Source organism: Phyllobates terribilis, unplaced genomic scaffold (genome assembly GCF_046119375.1).
Source record: "Phyllobates terribilis strain yellow unplaced genomic scaffold, ASM4611937v1 Scaffold_1__5_contigs__length_1240528914, whole genome shotgun sequence".
NCBI classification, from domain to species: domain Eukaryota; kingdom Metazoa; phylum Chordata; class Amphibia; order Anura; family Dendrobatidae; genus Phyllobates; species Phyllobates terribilis.
This window is the reverse complement of record NW_027362761.1, coordinates 311519621-311539768: the sequence shown is the minus strand read 5'-3', so window position 1 is coordinate 311539768 and position 20148 is coordinate 311519621. Positions and strand designations below refer to the sequence as shown.

At 45.8% G+C, this 20148-nt stretch overlaps 1 protein-coding gene and 1 long non-coding RNA gene across 2 annotated transcripts in view; both read left to right on the top strand.

The window, feature by feature from the left end:
* Nucleotides 1-20148, top strand: part of LOC141259167 (uncharacterized) — a 304265-nt gene that overhangs the window by 211419 nt on the left and 72698 nt on the right. The window lies entirely within an intron of this gene.
* LOC141259159 (uncharacterized) lies at nt 14681-15970 on the top strand. The gene is made up of 2 exons (XM_073674707.1): nt 14681-15270; nt 15606-15970. Exons 1-2 carry the CDS (start codon nt 14691-14693, stop codon nt 15962-15964), a joined length of 939 nt encoding a protein of 312 aa, XP_073530808.1. The 5' UTR covers nt 14681-14690; the 3' UTR covers nt 15965-15970.

Genomic DNA, 20148 nt, shown 5'->3' with positions numbered 1-20148 from the left:
GATCGGATTCAAAGAGGTGACCATTAAAATCGGTAGAGTCGAACTGGCAGCACAGGGACTGATCATTGTAGACATTGACAAGCGTGAGAGTCACCCAAAGATAACTCTAGGAACTAATGTGATTGAAAATTGTCTTGCAGAGGTGATTTTCATTTTACAGCAGGTTGCCAAGAACGCCAGCTCCGGCCAGCAGCGAGTGTTCCAGAAAGAGATCCGGGCACTGATGCGACGGCAACAGGTGGAACTCTCCGGCGGTGAGATTGGTAGCGTAAGAATGTGTGACCCTTTCCCTATTGCCATGCCCCCGAAAAGTGAAATGATGATTTGGTGTCGGGCAGCTATTGGTCTGAGAGGTAGAGATTACCAAGCAATGGTAGAACCAGCCTATTCAGACAGTAGGCCCACCATTTTGACAGCCCGGGGGGTGGTTGATGTACGCCATGGGAGGGTGCCCGTTCGCATAATAAATATCGGGAAGAGGGAAGTGTACCTACCCCGGTATGCCACGCTAGCCAAATTATACACCATCAACCAAAATTCTATACAGTCTGTGGAACCCTTGCCTCCATCTCACCCGGAGGAAGGTAACGGCTCTAAGAAAATAATGGAGGATTGGTGTCAGCAACTACATTTGGGTACTGACTCCACTCCCTCCCATCAGAAACAGGGAGTCTATCGGGTGGTTCAAGAGTACGAGAGAGTGTTTAGTAAACACCCGTTAGACTTCGGGCGAGTCAAGGGGGTGGAACACCACATCCCCACGGGAGACCATCCTCCCATAAAAGAGAGGTATCGACCCGTACCCCCTGCACACTACCAACACGCCAAGGGGATGCTTAGAGACATGAAGGAGGCTGGGGTAATCAAGGATAGCTGTAGCCCCTGGGCAGCCCCACTAGTCTTAGTCAAAAAGAAAGACAACACCATGAGAATGTGTGTAGATTACCGGAAAATCAACCGAATCACACACAAGGATGCGTACCCCTTACCAAGGATAGAGGAGTCTTTGGCTGCTTTAAAATCTGCTAACTTCTTCTCTACCTTGGATCTCACTAGCGGGTACTGGCAGGTTCCTGTAGCAGAGGCGGACCGGGAGAAGACCGCATTCACCACCCCGATGGGACTTAGCGAGTTTACTTGTATGCCGTTCGGACTCTGCAATGCACCAGGAACCTTCCAACGATTAATGGAGTGCTGTCTGGGACACAGAAACTTCGAGACGGTCCTGCTGTACCTGGACGATGTCATCGTATATTCCAAGACTTATGAGGACCACCTGAAACACCTGGCGGAAGTGTTCGAAGCCCTGGCAAGTTATGGCCTGAAGGTGAAACCCTCTAAGTGTCACCTCCTGAAGCCAAAGGTGCAGTACCTGGGACACGTGGTGAGTGCTGACGGAGTGGCTCCCGACCCTGATAAGATCACCGCAATTAAGGAATGGCCAAGCCCCTCCAGCGTAAAGGAAGTGAGGCAGTTCCTCGGGTTGGTAGGCTACTACCGAAGGTTTATTCCCGGTTTCACCAGAAAGGCAGCTCCTATGCAGGACCTCCTGATAGGCCAGTCCAGGAAGGCCAAGAACCAGAAGCCACCCTTCAGATGGGAGAAGCTGGAAGAAGAGTCCTTCCGCCAGCTGAAGATGGCCCTCACGGGGGATGAAATCCTGGCATACCCTGATTATAGCCAGCCCTTTATCCTCTACACCGACGCCAGTAACATCGGGCTAGGAGCCGTACTGTCCCAGATTCAGCAGGGGAAAGAACGGGTAATTGCTTACGCCAGCCGAAAACTGCGACCCACCGAAAGAAACCCTGAAAATTACAGCTCATTTAAGCTAGAGTTCCTGGCAGTGGTGTGGGCAGTCACCGAACGCTTTAAGCACTACCTCGCTTCTTCCCGGTTCACCGTGTACACGGATAAGAACCCGTTGACACACCTGGACACAGCAAGACTCGGTGCCCTAGAGCAGAGATGGATGGCCCGTTTGTCCAACTATGAGTTTACAATCAAATACCGGGCAGGACGCTCCAATACCAACGCGGACGCCCTGTCCAGGATGCCAAATCTACCGGACGTAGGGGAAGACTCAGAGGGACTGGAAGAAGTTGAACTCCCCGCATTCCACCGTCATGGGACTATCCAGTATTCCCACCGTGTAAGGAGTAAATCCGCTACGTTCAACCCTTTACCTCATTACAACTGGGCGGAGACGCAAGACAGTGACCCTGCCGTCCGACTGGTAAAGGAGATGCTGACTCGGCCAGATGCACGCCTTGACCCAGACGCTCCGGAGGAAGCCAAGCAACTGTGGGCTGAGAAGAGTCGACTGTTCCTTTACAAGGGGAAGTTATGCCGCAGAATGGTTAACTCCCGGACGCATGAATTAATCTGGCAAGTAGTGGTGCCAAGAAGAGACGCAGCTATGGTGATGGAGGCATACCACGACGGAGCTGGGCACTTCGGATGGAAGAAGCTGGAGTTCTTGCTGCGCGGGCGGTTCCATTGGGTGGGCATGAGAGGAACCATCGAGAGGTGGTGCAGAGACTGTGGCCCGTGCAACCTAAGAAGGAAGGACCGTGCCAGCCAGAAGACTCCCCTGCAGTCCATCGTCACCCGGCAGCCGTTGGAACTGGTAGCCTTGGATCATGTAAAACTGACCCCAAGCAGAAGTGGCTACGTCTACGCACTAACCATCGTGGATCACTACTCCCGGTTCTTGGTTGTCGTCCCCGTCAAGGACTTAACAGCTCGAACAGCAGCTAGAGCCTTCCAGCAGCATTTCTGCCGTCCACACGGGTACCCGGACCAAGTGTTGATGGATCAAGGACCTGCCTTTGAAGCGGAGGTCTTCCAAGAATTCTGCACTCTGTATGGCTGCCGGAAGATAAGGACGACACCCTATCATCCGCAAACTAATGGACTTTGTGAGAAAATGAACCAGGTGGTGATAGATCTTCTAAAAACATTGCCCCTGGAAGAACGCAGTCTGTGGCCCGAGAGGTTGCCCGACCTAGTGGACCTATACAACCACATCCCGGTAGGTTCCACTAACTGTACCCCGGCTTACCTGATGAGGGCAAGACCTGGTAAGCTACCTGTTGACCTGGAGATGGGAGTCCTGACACCCGAGGACACTTCACCAGAAGCAGACTGGGACACAGAGAGGCAGCAGCAGTACCGGAAAGTACAGGAGAGCGTGGAGCATAGTCTCTGTCAAGCTAGGGAAAGACAAGAGAAAACTTACAACCAGTATGCTCCCGCTGTTCCCCTGGTGCCCGGAGAGCAGGTCTTGAAGAGGAAAAGACGGCTCCATAAGTTGGACGACCAGTGGGAGAAGGACCCGTACACCGTACTGCCCTCAAGCCACGACAACCCGAAGGTCTGTACCATCAGCAAAGACGGAGGGGAAACCACAACCATTGTATCCCGGGATCACCTGAAGAAGTGTCCCGAACAGCTACGGAACCCTTAAGAGGAACAAGAAGACCCTCGACCCGTAGAGGAAGGGAAAGATATGGTTAGTACTGTGCTCGGAGACTTCCCTTGGTCCTGGACTCAAGTCAATGGTGCAGTTGTGGTACCCGTCCTCACGTTCCTCCAACCAGAATCCCAAGTACTTACAGAGCAACCGGTAGAGCTGGAAGAACAGCCGGTCCAGGAGGCAGAAGACTCCACACAAGCAGACCAGGAGGATCAACCCTCTGCTTATAGTGAGCCTGCCATACCCCTAGTGAGCCAAATGGTCCGTAGACGGCTGCCCAGTTTACCCTTGACAGCTCCTATACCCTGTAGCTCAGGACCAGTCAACCAGCTTCGTAGGTCCACTAGGGTCACTAGAGGCCAGCTGCCCGTACGGTGGAGGATCTAAGTGTTTAAGTTATTTTATTAATGTTTATCTGTTATTGTTGCTTGTGTATAATTTTGTGTTTCTAGTTATTTACAGGAGTCTTTGGTGGATTTACCGGGAATCCTTTGTGTATAGTTGGAGCGTAACCCAGGACGGACTAAAGACTGTTAAGGACTCGGGGCAGGACAGACCCCTACCTGGTTACGTCTCCCTGTTTTGGTGAAATGGACACCTTTGTTTTCTTCAAAGACTGCACCCGGTTGCGGACACACCGTGACCATCTTTATGTGTTTCCTTATTGTATTTTATTGTTGTTGTTATACCCTGTTATGTTTTTGTAAAATATGTTTAGTCCCGGAGTACTAAATTTCACTAGGGGGGAATGTGGCACCCCAGGGGTCTGGTCTCCACAATAATAGCAATATTATGTCTGAGAGCAGGTGGGAGGTCTCTTGTTCAGGGATCTTATGCATGCCACACCCCCTGCCCAGTCCTGGGAGGGGAAGAACTTCCCCTATATAAACCTGGGGCTGAGGCAGGGTTGAGAGAGAACAAGAGTAGAGAAGAGAAGCAGCATAGGAAGAAACAACAGGAGCTCTGTGGGAGCAGTGCTACAAGGAGTCAGGGGCTGGCAGCTGCAGAGCTCGCCCTGACTGAGAAGTTATCACTGGACCCGGAGTCCGAGGCTGTGGGGACTAATCCTTACCCAGCAGCAGAAACCGCCCGGCAGGGGATTTCAGGTCCTCTGGCCCAGAAACCCGAAGGCACGGTCACACGCGTGGGACCAGCACCGCCATCGTGGAGCGGAAGCCATTAGAAGGCCCCGAGTCACCGGCCATACGGGTGAGCACCACACGGTACACTCAGGGACGTGGGCTACCTTTACCCGCCTCTAGCAAGGTAGCCAGAAGAGTACAGTTAGCTGGGAAGGCCTACAACTCCGCCTGGCCAGGGGAGATCCCATCTGCTCAAGGACTGACCAGGCCCCGATCGCTAGCAAGTACTCCGGGAGGGTCTATCTTTGTCACCAGTAAAGACCCTGAACTACACGCATCGTCTCTGAGTGGTTCCTGCTACCCCCATCATCCACTTCGGCTGCCCTGAGGCCATACCCCTCCCGTTGGGGGTTATACCATCCCCGCTGCACCATCCTTCCACCGGCCTCAGCGGTCTGCCCTGCAGCGGCAGCTCCAAAGCTGCATTCAACGGGTTGCGTAGTCATCCAACATCTACTGCTAATAGACTCGCCACTTAGTTTGACTCCCTGGGCACGGACCGGGTCACCGCCACGAGACTACTACCCCCATCTGATCCGGCTCCGGGTAAGCCCCCGTGCACGCAATGCCGCACGACACAGAAGGCCCAGGGGCGCGTCATAAACATGGTTAAATTAACCTATTTTTTCTCTAAATGTAAGGTGGTAATATTTTCCTCAAGTGCACAGTGCAAAAGAAGATATATATAATAGGCCAATCTATGTTAGCCACACTATAGGGAAGTTCAATCCATACATAAAAGGAAGGTTTCCTATATAAATATAAGGCTGTTGCATTCAGTGACATTCAACTGCAAAAAGACACAGTCACGGTTACAACTGAAGTAAAGCTATTCTAGGCAATTGTTTTTATTGGAAGATAATCTGAAAAGCTATTTACCTGTAGACTGAAATATAAAGATATGCTGGCTCCACAGTGCAACCCCTAAGTTGTAAGTGTTTTTTATTAATCGTATGTTTTTGAAGTGCTAAATGGTAATATATTTTGGACGTATTTTGATATAAAATCACAAGTATTAGAGTTGGACAATTGCCTGATCTGCAATGCATTTTGAGAAATAACGTGCATAAGCAAAGCCACGGTTTAGGCCACTGAAGGTCATTAAGCAAAACTCATACAGCTTTCCCACAGACTAAAAGAGGGTTATCAAGGGTTCCAAGAGAGGCAATACTTCCCTGTCCTCCCTAAGAGGACGACTGGCCATGTTCTCCTCCTCATCCTCCTCCTCCTCATTATCATCCAATCCACATTGAGATGAGATGAGGCTGGGCTGCATAGTTCCTTGTTCCGCCTGCAATGCCTCCTCTTTAACTGTGAGCAGCAAGCGTTTCAGTAGACAGAGCAGCGGGATTGTGATGCTAGTCATGGCGTCATCGCCACTCCCCATCTTGGTGGAGTCCTCAAAGTTTTGGAGGACGGCACAGACATCCATGCCCACTCATCAGCTCTTATGTGTGGAGGCTGACCTGAATGCCGATGGGCGTGTTGAAGCTGGTACTCAACAACTGCCCTCTGCTGCTCACAAATCCTTCCCAACATCTGCAATGTTGATTTCCAACATGTGGTGACATCGCACAACAGTCGGTGAGCTGGAAGCTGCAAATGCTGCTGAAGCACTGCCAGGGTGGCAGAAGCTATAACTAACTTTCTCAAATCGGCACACACGCGTTGTACTTTCACAAGCAGCTGTGGCAGATCTGGGTAGGTTTTGAGAAATCGCTGAACCACTAAGTTGAGCACATTTAGTGCTCTCTCATTACTAATGTATAACCCTGTATGGAGAACAATATCAGCAACGAAAAATTGAAAGATGAAATATAGCCTGCTTTATATACCACGGTACTAAGAAAACCAATTTAGATTCTATCTTGTTTACCCCTGTGACAAAAATATCTGCACCTATAAATTAATTTCACTAGAGTAGAACTAGAATAATGGTGACTGACAACTCTTCCACTACAGCCAACTCCAATGGAGACCCAATCAGGATACTCCACATTTACAAAAATTAGTGGCAGACACCATCAAAGTGGCATTGATTTCACCAGAGTAGAAGTAGTTTAATGGAGACAGAAACCTCTTCCACTACAGCCAAACCCAATAGATGGAGACCCAATCAGGATTCTCCACATTTCCAAAAATTAGTGGCAGACACTAGCAATGTGTAATCAATTTCACTACAGTAGAAATAGTGTAAATAAGACCCACACCTCTTCCAGTACAGCCAACCCAGGAGATGGAGACCTAACAAGAAGTGTTCACATTTCCCTAAATGAGGGCCTAACACCACCGAAGTGGCATCAATTTCATCAGACTACTAGTAGTTTATTGGAGACCCAAACCTCTCCCACTACAGCCAACTCAATGGATGGAGACCCAATCAGGATTCTCCACATTTCCCAAAATTAGGGCCTAAAACATGCAACAGCAAGAGCAGGCACAGAAGCCATATCACAGACTGCAATTCCGCGAGATCAATGCAGCACAATAAAAACTACAACATCGCCTACTCTGTACAGTCTGTAATTGGGGTGCAAATGTCCTTGGAAATCTATGGCTTGTTCATCTTGATGAAAGTTAGGCCGCCTACACTTTCATGGGACAGCCAGCTGCGCTTATCTGTCAAGACACCACCAGCGCTGAAGACACGTTCAGAACGCTGGCTGCCGGGCATGTTAAAACCTCCAAGGCGTGACAGGTGAGCTCGAGCCATTCATCCATTTTTGAAGATCAAAATGTAAAAGAGTCCAAATCCTCCCTGATGGTATTCATATTAAGCTCTAGATACTACTCCACCATCCTTTCTAGTCGTTCACCATGTATCAGACTTCTACTCTGTTGTGCTGGTGCACGAGGTGGTCTAAAAAATGTGTGAAAGGACTCATAGAAATTGCTTCTGCCACTTACTCTGCTGCTGCTAATATTTTGTCACTAACGAACTGACGTGCAAGAGGTTGAAAGACTAGAGCTGCGATGCACACTGTGTTCCTCATTGCTATCTTGGGGAAAAGCTCTATTAAGGTTGCTTAAAAGCTTGTTTCAATACTCCAACATAAGCGGGTCCCTTTCCAGGGCGGGAAGCATCTGGCAAAATTGACTCTTATAAACTGGATCTAACAGAGTGGCAACCCAGTATTCTTCATTATTTTGAATCCTAACTATACGGGGATCATGTTGCAGATAGTACATCAAGAAGGCACTCATATGTCGGGCTCTTCAAGGAGGTCCAAAGCCAGGCTGTATTGTGGGCTGCGTAACACTGATGCTTGTTTCCTCCATGCCTTCCTGCCAACCACGTTCAACCGAGAGGGGATGATTATCCTTTTCATCCTCTGACAGCTGCTTGCCCATCACCTCTTCCTCCTCCATTACTTCTTCGGCTCTTGCACATTCACTAACAGTTTGCCTGGTATCACCAAACCCCCTCGATCACAGGAATCCATCGTCACTTGGCATTCACCTGTGTGACGGGAGTCTGGAACTTTGAGACTTTCTCATCCCTTCCACATTCTCCTCTTCTTGGGACCACCATCTCCTGCCGCAGGTTATTCAAAGTCTGCACCAGCATGTAGATGACCGGAATAGTGATGCTGATGACGGCATCGTCAGCGCTAACCAGTTTATTAGACTTTTCAAAACTGTGCAGAAGGGTGCAGAGGTCCTTAATCTGTTCCCACTCCATAAACGTGATATGCCCCACATCCGTATTGCATTGGCCTAGGCTATATGACATGACATACTGCGTCAGAGCTTGTTGCTGCTGCCACACTCGCTGCAACATGTGCAAAGTAGAATTCCACTGTGTCGGTACATTGCAGATCAACATGTTAACTGGCACAGACAAAGACCTCTGTATCGATGCAAGTCGATGACATGAGGGGTGCAAATGGCAGAAGTGAGCACACAGCTTCCATACTTTGTGAAGCAGCTCACCCAGGCCAGGATAGTGGCGGAGAAATCACTGTACCACCAGGCTGAGGACTTGAGCCTTGCAAGGCACTTGTGTGAGCTTGCCTCGGCCTAGGGCCACTAACAGGGTCGTATCATTATCACACATGGCCTTACCTGGCTATAGGTTCAGCGAAGACAGCCATTGCTCAAACTGAGCCTGGAGAGCTGCCCAGAGCTATTCACCTGTATGACTGCGATCTCCAAGGCATATTCATTTTAAGACTGCCTAATTGTGGTGAGCCTTGACTGTGCAGGTGGTGTGGATTCGCTCTGCACCCTTGGAACACGTGTCTCGTTAAGGCAGAGGTTAAGTGTGCAGGTGGAGGTGACGCGCCCCCTGGGCCGTGGGGTATTCGGTGCCGGGCCGGTTGTTGCTAGGGGAGATGTCACAGTGGCGGTGACCCGGTCCGTGACCCAGGGCGGTCAATCAATAGGGGAATATTTACAGGGGATTTATAGTTCTTACATAGAGTTCGTGACGCCACCTGTGGTATGCGGCTATATGGAGCTGTCGCTGCGGAGCAGGTCCTCTGGAGCTGGTGTAAATGCAGCTGAGTTGGTTTAGCTCTCCACAGGTAGAGCTTAGCTCCAGAACAGTGTAGATGTTGCTGTTATGGAAGTAGCACTCTGGGTGCAGTGTAGTGCAGGGGATGATGGCGCAGCAATAATTTCACAGAGACAGTGGGGTGCAGTCCTCAGGGTTTACTCACAGTTGTTAAGTTCCTCAGGTTGTACTTTCCGGATTACGACCTCCCACGTCGCGCAGCGTTCACCAGGCAGGGGTTCAGCAAACTCTGAGGTGTTTCAAGAGTGCCTGATAGGACCCCGTTCTATATACCCTCCTCAGCCGTCTTCCTGCGCTGGCTCTCACCCTTCTTGCCCTGCACCTTGCCAAACAATGTCCCAAGCCGGTATCCTCGGATCTTTTTGGGCCACCTGGAGTTCCCTGGATCCTATGTGGTTACCTTTTTGGCGACTTGAGTGCGGATGTGGCAACTGCACCCTGAAAGTACAGAAGCCTCCAGTTTCCAGTTAAACTTTGTAATTCTCACTGGTCAGGGGCCGGTCCCCTCTGCTGCTTGATCCCTCTACCGCCTGGCAGATTCGGGCGTACGGGTGGCCTCCAGCAATGCCCGTACCCCTGGGATCCCTTTCACGTTCCTGGAGCCTTTCTCCTGCTCCTCTCTCCTTCTCAGTCTGTCCTGGGCCTCTCTCTAGCCCCTCCTCCTGAGAAGAGCTCCTACAGAGCTCCTGCTCCACTCACTGTCCTCCTCTGACTGACTGTCTCTGACTGGACTGCTCCTCTAGAATGTTCCACCCTCTTTTTATGCCACTTCTTTCAATGCTCCCCTGATTTACTTCCTCCACCCACACCCACTACATGGTTCCCCCTATTTTGGTTCCCCCCACTCCAACCAGGGACAGGGCTCAGCAGGGAAGCGACGCATCTTGCCCCTCCTGCTGGTCTGGAGTAGTGTAGTCTTGGATGCAGGTGTTAGGGTCCCGGGCAGCACTCTATCCTTACCTGAGAGTGAAATACCACACCTCTGGATGAGATGCAGTACCTCTGTGGCGACTGAACCCGCAGGGGCGCCACAGAGGCCCTAGAGGAGGTGGAAGACGCAGAAGCAGAGGAGGAAGTGGGAAATACAGAGGTTTCTTCTGCAAGCCTTGGGGTTTCCGAGATTTGTGGAGCAGCCCTTTCCCCGCCTGCCCTCACATCCACCAGAGTCACCAGTGCCCAGTCAGTGAGATGTAATGCCCTTGGCCATGTTTACTCATCCAGGTGTCTGTGGTGAAATGCACCCTGGCAGATGTAGATTTAGGCAAAGAACGGGTGATGTTGTCTGCGACATGCTGGTGTAGTGCAGGCACAGCTTTCTTAGAGAAGTAATGGCAACTGGGCAACTTATACTGGGGGACTGCGATGGCCATCAGCTTTCGGAAACCGTCTGTATCTACCAGGCGGAAAGGCAGCATTTCCGTGGCCAACAGATTGGAGATGGTGGAGTTCAACCTCTTAGCTTTGTCAGGATGAAACTATTTTTTAAGTGACCACAACTGCGGGACTGAGGGCTGGCTGCAGTGCTGAGAGAGGGTGGATTATGGTGAACCGTGAGTGAGGTGCAGACGCAGATGTTTCGGTGGATTGAGAAACATGCGGTGTGCTCAGTGAAACAAACACAGCAGGCGTGTCCTCTTCCGTTACAGCTGACGGGCTGTCACTGAGTCTAACTGGAGCTGGTAAAGAACCAGAGTTTCTGTGATGGGAGACCTGCGTGACAATACTTGGCACGATATAAGAAAGAAGAGAAAAGACTCAGGATATACAACCATGCACACCCAATATTAGAAAAATGAAAAAATCTTTATTACATGATTACAGACTGACAACACAGAAAAATAATAAAAACAATTAAAAACAGACAAAGCATAGCAATATTCATAGGGGAGGAATAATGTAGTGTTCCAAAGTAATAAATCCCCCTAAAGCCACAGGTATCATTTAATATAATATATTTACCATCTCATAATACAATAAGGCTTATTGACCAAGCTATGTCACCCTAATGAAGGGTGGCACAGTACCACTAGACCAAATATGGATAATAAACCACGTACTCCCAAATAATCGGACCATACATAATAATAAATAGATCAAAGAATAGAGGAATGAGTGGAAGTAGTAGTCTGCTTAAACTAGGGGCCCTTGTAATATCAGCGTATGTCAAAACATATCATCCCACCTGGTATACGATATGGGATCATGAATGAAGGCCCTATATATAACCAAGCAGACACTCTTAAGTGGTCAAAGGAAAAGGTCAAAAATAATAAAGTGACATAGTTACCTGTTGGCACCAGAGACCCTACGCGTTACGCTGCTAGACCGCAGCTTCGTCAGGGGTATGTTGTCAGTGGACACATGTGTATATTAAATAGTCTATCCAATTTAGTGTGATTCCCTTCAGGTGAAAATAAATACCCTCACTAAGTCTCTCCAGTATCGTGGCGGATCGAACGATCATTTCCTGTTTCCACAGCGTGCGGCCCACGTGCTATGGTATGACACAACCGGAATTGAATAAGACGTCATATCCGGTCGGCGAAGCGCCGCCCCTTCCTATCACTCATGCGTTCCACCCAGACGCCATGGTGGAACGCAACCGGAACTAGACAGGAAACATCATATCCGGTTCTAGGAGCCGCCCCCATTGGGATCGCACGGGACATGGTCCCACAGCCACAAAAAAGAAAACAAAAAACAAGGCGCAAAAAACATATATATATGTAAATAAACACCCCCGGAAGTAGCGCGTCCGCTACAAAAAATGCACCGGTACAGGTACAGAGACAAGAGGGCTAGCCCTAATCAAGAAAAATGCCTGACTAGGCCAAGAACAAGATGAAAGATGTAATTAGAATCAGAAAGTCACCAAATATGCATAAGAGTGTGACCAATCATGACAATACAAACATAGACATAAGACAAACCAACCACAAATGAACATAAAACAGACAACAATCATATACAGATTGTGGGCCATTACAAGGTGGCTGATAAAGTCTAATGACAATACATATAATATGCATATAGATGTAAGGGCATGGCATTTGCAATGATGACCAGAGATTAGCTTGTTGTAAAATTAAAATTAAGGAGATACACAAGCCAGCCACACGAGAGGAGATAACTGGAAAAATGGAGGAGAAAGAGAAAGGAGGAAACCAAAGGGCCCTCAATCCAAAACGGGACTCTTACAGAAAGGATACCATGGGAATTTAAGCCAAGTAACCAGTAAATGAAAAGTCCTCATTTATACCCCTAGGGGCCACTGTATCAAGAACAAAAATCCACCTTGATTCAGATCTCAGTAGATCCTTAGTGTGATCCGGGTTACGTAAATTAGGCCTCATTTTTTGAAGACCCGTAACTCGCATTTTATTAGGGCTACCAGAATGGCATTGGAAAAAGTGCAGGGCCACTGATGAGATGGCTCTGCCCTTTTTCAAATCCTGTTCAGCAAGATGGATGTTAGAGACATGTTGCTGTACCCGTCTACGGAGTTCCTGCGACGTTTGGCCTACATAAACCTTCGGACAGGGACAGGTCAATGCATATACAACATTTGTAGACCTGCAATTGATAAAGTCCCTCAAAGGATATTGATGGTTGTCAGTCGGATTAGTGAAAATTTTTCCAGATGAGAAGAATGGACAAGCAGAACAGTCACCACAAGGGAATGAACCCTTAAATTTACTACCGCCCGAAGTACTACAAGTGGGGCGTGTATAATGACTATGCATAAGTTTATCCCTTAAATTAGGGGCGCGTCTAGCCGTCAACAACGGTCTCTCTGGTACAATGCTAGAAAGACGACTATCCGTTTTAAGTATATTCCAATGTTTCCGAAACAGACTACCCACTTCATTCCATTGATTATTGAACCTAGTAAAAAATCTTATTGTATTATGAGATAGTAAATATATTATATTATATGATACCTGTGGCTTTAGGGGGATTTATTACTTTGGAACACTACATTATTCCTCCCCTATGAATATTGCTATGCTTTGTCTGTTTTTAATTGTTTTTATTATTTTTCTGTGTTGTCAGTCTGTAATCATGTAATAAAGATTTTTTCATTTTTCTAATATTGGGTGTGCATGGTTGTATATCCTGAGTCTTTTCTCTTCTTTCTTATATTATGTAACTATATCAGGTTACTATAGCACCCCATAACATTTATTATTTCATAGCAGTGCCCACCTCCTTGTTAAGGATATTTAGTTTTGGTCAGTTCTCTGACGTTTCTTGGGTGGTTGCACGCAAATACAATATTGGTATTTTGCCATTTATTATATACTATTATATATATTTTTTGTTGTTTATTATTATTGTCTGATTGACTGTGATTCCCTTTTCTTTTTTTTTTTTTTTTTCTTTTTTTTTTTAAGGATAATGGCGTTTGATTTTGAGGCCAGGGAAGCGGCTTGGAGCAAACAGAGCTTCACTGCCTTTCCTTCCCCCACATTGGCGGAGGACAATGATTTCAATCGTCTCGCACGGGATTTGACGGATCTGCACAAGTCAGTCACACGAGTTTGGTGGAATATATCTAGCCTTGAGGAATATCAAAGACTCTCTATCTATCCACGTGGACTGAGAGTCCAGATATTTCCAGCCTGGGAACCCACCCCAGAATTTAAGGCCACGTGGGAATCAGGTCTATTACAGTGTTCCAATGTCCTAGTCAATATGTTAATCCAACATGACAGGGATCTCTTTCAGACATTGAAAATTCGTATTAAATATTGGAAACTCAGATGTCCAAATATGATTATAACAAATTTATAGTGCCCTTTCAAACCAAATTGAGGGACACCATTGATCGTTTTGATAAGGATACCATGGAGAGGAAAAGAGCCAAGTTAAATAGGGATAAAGCCGACTATGATAGGAATCAAGCCTATAAATGGAAACATAGGGGTAATTTGCGCAAACTTTCATCTGTCAAATACATGGAAGGAGGTTCTTTGTCAAGTATAGGCCATAGTGATCATTTTTTAAGCCCAGACACGAGCGACACCGACGGCGGACGAGACGGGGGAAACATAAGCAACGGCAGCAAAAAAACAGGATCACATTCTGTGAGGACCATGGCCACCAGGACATACAAGAAGAGAAACAGATTCTAAGTCAAAATTCTGACCAACTTCAGATTATCAACCTTTCTTCTTATACATTAAATGATGTTGAAAGGTCTGTATTACAGAAGGGTCTTTCTTTCTCTCCCATGGTACCGGTTGATAAATTTATCTTGCTAAAAGACTTATATCTTTTTTGTAGGAGAATTATTCTTAAGGTCATCTATACTAAATCTGATTTATTCTCAGACCTCTCCTCCCCCACTGATAAACAGGTCTTCCGAGACTTACTTGAACTTCTTGAGGACAATCAGTCTTATCAAGGTAGGAAAAAGTTTCCGCATCGATCACCATCTAACATTTTACCATCTTTGTCTTTGGTTCCAGCAGTTTCTACATTTTTTGAGGTTATGAAAGATGAGATTAGGAGATTACCTGTTAATAAAATATCTCATCAAAATTTAAACACTATGGAGAGACGTGCCCTCCTCTGTCTGCAGAAAAACCAGGAATTCCTGATAAAGGAAGCAGACAAGGGGGGCAACATCGTCTTATGGCCTCGTGGTATGTACACTGCTGAAGTACATAGACAGCTTAATAACACCAGATTTTATTTGAGACTTCCTTCGGACCCCACACAGGTCTTCTCGGCTAAGCTTGAACGACTACTCTTGAAGGCTTTTTCTATGGGAACTATTAATAAACAAGAGAGGGAATTTATGATAGTGAGGAAACCCTCCATACCCACTTTCTATATTTTGCCCAAAGTCCACAAAAATCTGGAATGTCCACCGGGTCGACCTATTGTGTCAGGTATAGGAAGTATTTGTGAGAAGGCATGTATTTACATAGATTTTTTCTTGCAGCCCCTCGTTACCAGTTTACCCTCTTATCTCAGGGACTCATCTCATCTGATACGGACTCTTACCTCTCTTTGTTTACCTGACCACTTTTTACTCATCACTGTTGACGTTGAATCGCTATATTCAAATATAGCCCATAAAGATGGCATAGCGGCAGTTCTTTATTTCCTGAATGCTACAAGTGGAGGTAATCGCCTACATGACTCTTTTATTGTGGACCTCTTGAACTTCATTCTTACAATTATTTTGTGTTTGATCATATCTTCTATCGACAAATCTCTGGGACTGCCATGGGGGCGCGTTGTGCGCCCTCCTTTGCCAACCTTTTCTTGGGTTGGTGGGAGGACACACACGTGTACCCCTCACAGGCATACAACCGGGGGGTCTTTAAATGGTTACGCTTTATAGGTGACATTCTGATTATCTGGACGGGCACGGAAACTGAGGCACTTGCATTCATTGATAGGCTGAACGTAAATGATTTTAACATTCATCTTACCCACTGTATATCTTCCTCTGCAGTTAACTTCTTGGATTTGGAGATCAGGAAAGTGGGTGACTCACTTGTATCGAAATTACATAGGAAATCTACTGCTACTAATAGTCTCCTACACTACCAAAGTTTTCATCCTAGAAACTTGAGAGACAGCATACCGGTGGGACAGTTCTCAAGGGCCAAAAGGAACTGTACAACACAGGAGGACTACAAAACCGAGGCCAGAAATTTAACCTCACGCTTTCGGGAACGTGGATATCCTAAAGCGGTAATCTCCAAGGCTCATCAGAAGGTTTTGGTCAAGCCACGGGAGATGTTGCTACAATCGCGTGTTAATATGGAGGATACACAGATTAGATTTTTTACTAGGTTCAATAATCAATGAAATGAAGTGGGTAGTCTGTTTCGGAAACATTGGAATATACTTAAAACGGATAGTCGCCTTTCTAGCATTGTACCAGAGAGACCGTTGTTGACGGCTAGACGCGCCCCTAATTTAAGGGATAAACTTATGCATAGTCATTATACACGCCCCACTTGTAGTACTTCGGGCGGTAGTAAATTTAAGGGTTCATTCCCTTGTGGCGACTGTTCTGCTTGTCCATTCTTCTCATCTGGAAAAATTTTCACTAATCCGACTGACAACCATCAATATCCTTTGAGGGACTTTATCAATTGCAGGTCTACAAATGTTGTATATGCATTGACCTGTCCCTGTCCGAAGGTTTATGTAGGCCAAACGTCGCAGGAACTCCGTAGACGGGTACAGCAACATGTCTCTAACATCCATCTTGCTGAACAGGATTTGAAAAAGGGCAGAGCCATCTCATCAGTGGCCCTGCACTTTTTCCAATGCCATTCTGGTAGCCCTAATAAAATGCGAGTTACGGGTCTTCAAAAAATGAGGCCTAATTTACGTAACCCGGATGACACTAAGGATCTACTGAGATCTGAATCAAGGTGGATTTTTGTTCTTGATACAGTGGCCCCTAGGGGTATAAATGAGGACTTTTCATTTACTGGTTACTTGGCTTAAATTCCCATGGTATCCTTTCTGTTAGAGTCCCGTTTTGGATTGAGGGCCCTTTGGTTTCCTCCTTTCTCTTTCTCCTCCATTTTTCCGGTTATCTCCTCTCGTGTGGCTGGCTTGTGTATCTCCTTAATTTTAATTTTAATTTTACAACAAGCTAATCTCTGGTCATCATTGCAAATGCCATGCCCTTACATCTATATGCATATTATATGTATTGTCATTAGACTTTATCAGCCACCTTGTAATGGCCCACAATCTGTATATGATTGTTGTCTGTTTTATGTTCATTTGTGGTTGGTTTGTCTTATGTCTATGTTTGTATTGTCATGATTGGTCACACTCTTATGCATATTTGGTGACTTTCTGATTCTAATTACATCTTTCATCTTGTTCTTGGCCTAGTCAGGCATTTTTCTTGATTAGGGCTAGCCCTCTTGTCTCTGTACCGGTGCATTTTTTGTAGCGGACGCGCTACTTCCGGGGGTGTTTATTTACATATATATATGTTTTTTGCGCCTTGTTTTTTGTTTTCTTTTTTGTGGCTGTGGGACCATGTCCCGTGCGATCCCAATGGGGGCGGCTCCTAGAACCGGATATGATGTTTCCTGTCTAGTTCCGGTTGCGTTCCACCATGGCGTCTGGGTGGAACGCATGAGTGATAGGAAGGGGCGGCGCTTCGCCGACCGGATATGACGTCTTATTCAATTCCGGTTGTGTCATACCATAGCACGTGGGCCGCACGCTGTGGAAACAGGAAATGATTGTTCGATCCGCCACGATACTGGAGAGACTTAGTGAGGGTATTTATTTTCACCTGAAGGGAATCACACTAAATTGGATAGACTATTTAATATACACATGTGTCCACTGACAACATACCCCTGACGAAGCTGCGGTCTAGCAGCGTAACGCGTAGGGTCTCTGGTGCCAACAGGTAACTATGTCACTTTATTATTTTTGACCTTTTCCTTTGACCACTTAAGAGTGTCTGCTTGGTTATATATAGGGCCTTCATTCATGATCCCATATCGTATACCAGGTGGGATGATATGTTTTGACATACGCTGATATTACAAGGGCCCCTAGTTTAAGCAGACTACTACTTCCACTCATTCCTCTATTCTTTGATCTATTTATTATTATGTATGGTCCGATTATTTGGGAGTACGTGGTTTATTATCCATATTTGGTCTAGTGGTACTGTGCCACCCTTCATTAGGGTGACATAGCTTGGTCAATAAGCCTTATTGTATTATGAGATGGTAAATATATTATATTAAATGATACCTGTGGCTTTAGGGGGATTTATTACTTTGGAACACTACATTATTCCTCCCCTATGAATATTGCTATGCTTTGTCTGTTTTTAATTGTTTTTATTATTTTTCTGTGTTGTCAGTCTGTAATCATGTAATAAAGATTTTTTCATTTTTCTAATATTGGGTGTGCATGGTTGTATATCCTGAGTCTTTTCTCTTCTTTCTTATATTATGTAACTATATCAGGTTACTATAGCACCCCATAACATTTATTATTTCATAGCAGTGCCCACCTCCTTGTTAAGGATATTTAGTTTTGGTCAGTTCTCTGACGTTTCTTGGGTGGTTGCACGCAAATACAATATTGGTATTTTGCCATTTATTATATACTATTATATATATTTTTTGTTGTTTATTATTATTGTCTGATTGACTGTGATTCCCTTTTCTTTTTTTTTTTTTTTTTCTTTTTTTTTTTAAGGATAATGGCGTTTGATTTTGAGGCCAGGGAAGCGGCTTGGAGCAAACAGAGCTTCACTGCCTTTCCTTCCCCCACATTGGCGGAGGACAATGATTTCAATCGTCTCGCACGGGATTTGACGGATCTGCACAAGTCAGTCACACGAGTTTGGTGGAATATATCTAGCCTTGAGGAATATCAAAGACTCTCTATCTATCCACGTGGACTGAGAGTCCAGATATTTCCAGCCTGGGAACCCACCCCAGAATTTAAGGCCACGTGGGAATCAGGTCTATTACAGTGTTCCAATGTCCTAGTCAATATGTTAATCCAACATGACAGGGATCTCTTTCAGACATTGAAAATTCGTATTAAATATTGGAAACTCAGATGTCCAAATATGATTATAACAAATTTATAGTGCCCTTTCAAACCAAATTGAGGGACACCATTGATCGTTTTGATAAGGATACCATGGAGAGGAAAAGAGCCAAGTTAAATAGGGATAAAGCCGACTATGATAGGAATCAAGCCTATAAATGGAAACATAGGGGTAATTTGCGCAAACTTTCATCTGTCAAATACATGGAAGGAGGTTCTTTGTCAAGTATAGGCCATAGTGATCATTTTTTAAGCCCAGACACGAGCGACACCGACGGCGGACGAGACGGGGGAAACATAAGCAACGGCAGCAAAAAAACAGGATCACATTCTGTGAGGACCATGGCCACCAGGACATACAAGAAGAGAAACAGATTCTAAGTCAAAATTCTGACCAACTTCAGATTATCAACCTTTCTTCTTATACATTAAATGATGTTGAAAGGTCTGTATTACAGAAGGGTCTTTCTTTCTCTCCCATGGTACCGGTTGATAAATTTATCTTGCTAAAAGACTTATATCTTTTTTGTAGGAGAATTATTCTTAAGGTCATCTATACTAAATCTGATTTATTCTCAGACCTCTCCTCCCCCACTGATAAACAGGTCTTCCGAGACTTACTTGAACTTCTTGAGGACAATCAGTCTTATCAAGGTAGGAAAAAGTTTCCGCATCGATCACCATCTAACATTTTACCATCTTTGTCTTTGGTTCCAGCAGTTTCTACATTTTTTGAGGTTATGAAAGATGAGATTAGGAGATTACCTGTTAATAAAATATCTCATCAAAATTTAAACACTATGGAGAGACGTGCCCTCCTCTGTCTGCAGAAAAACCAGGAATTCCTGATAAAGGAAGCAGACAAGGGGGGCAACATCGTCTTATGGCCTCGTGGTATGTACACTGCTGAAGTACATAGACAGCTTAATAACACCAGATTTTATTTGAGACTTCCTTCGGACCCCACACAGGTCTTCTCGGCTAAGCTTGAACGACTACTCTTGAAGGCTTTTTCTATGGGAACTATTAATAAACAAGAGAGGGAATTTATGATAGTGAGGAAACCCTCCATACCCACTTTCTATATTTTGCCCAAAGTCCACAAAAATCTGGAATGTCCACCGGGTCGACCTATTGTGTCAGGTATAGGAAGTATTTGTGAGAAGGCATGTATTTACATAGATTTTTTCTTGCAGCCCCTCGTTACCAGTTTACCCTCTTATCTCAGGGACTCATCTCATCTGATACGGACTCTTACCTCTCTTTGTTTACCTGACCACTTTTTACTCATCACTGTTGACGTTGAATCGCTATATTCAAATATAGCCCATAAAGATGGCATAGCGGCAGTTCTTTATTTCCTGAATGCTACAAGTGGAGGTAATCGCCTACATGACTCTTTTATTGTGGACCTCTTGAACTTCATTCTTACTCAC

Bases quoted from the DNA above. Each gene is read 5' to 3' on its own strand.
- LOC141259159 (XM_073674707.1), top strand. From the start codon at position 14,691: ATGGAGAGACGTGCCCTCCTCTGTCTGCAGAAAAACCAGGAATTCCTG. The intron at 15,271-15,605 runs GTAATCGCCTAC...CTTCCTCTGCAG, and splicing joins CCTGAATGCTACAAGTGGAG to TTAACTTCTTGGATTTGGAG.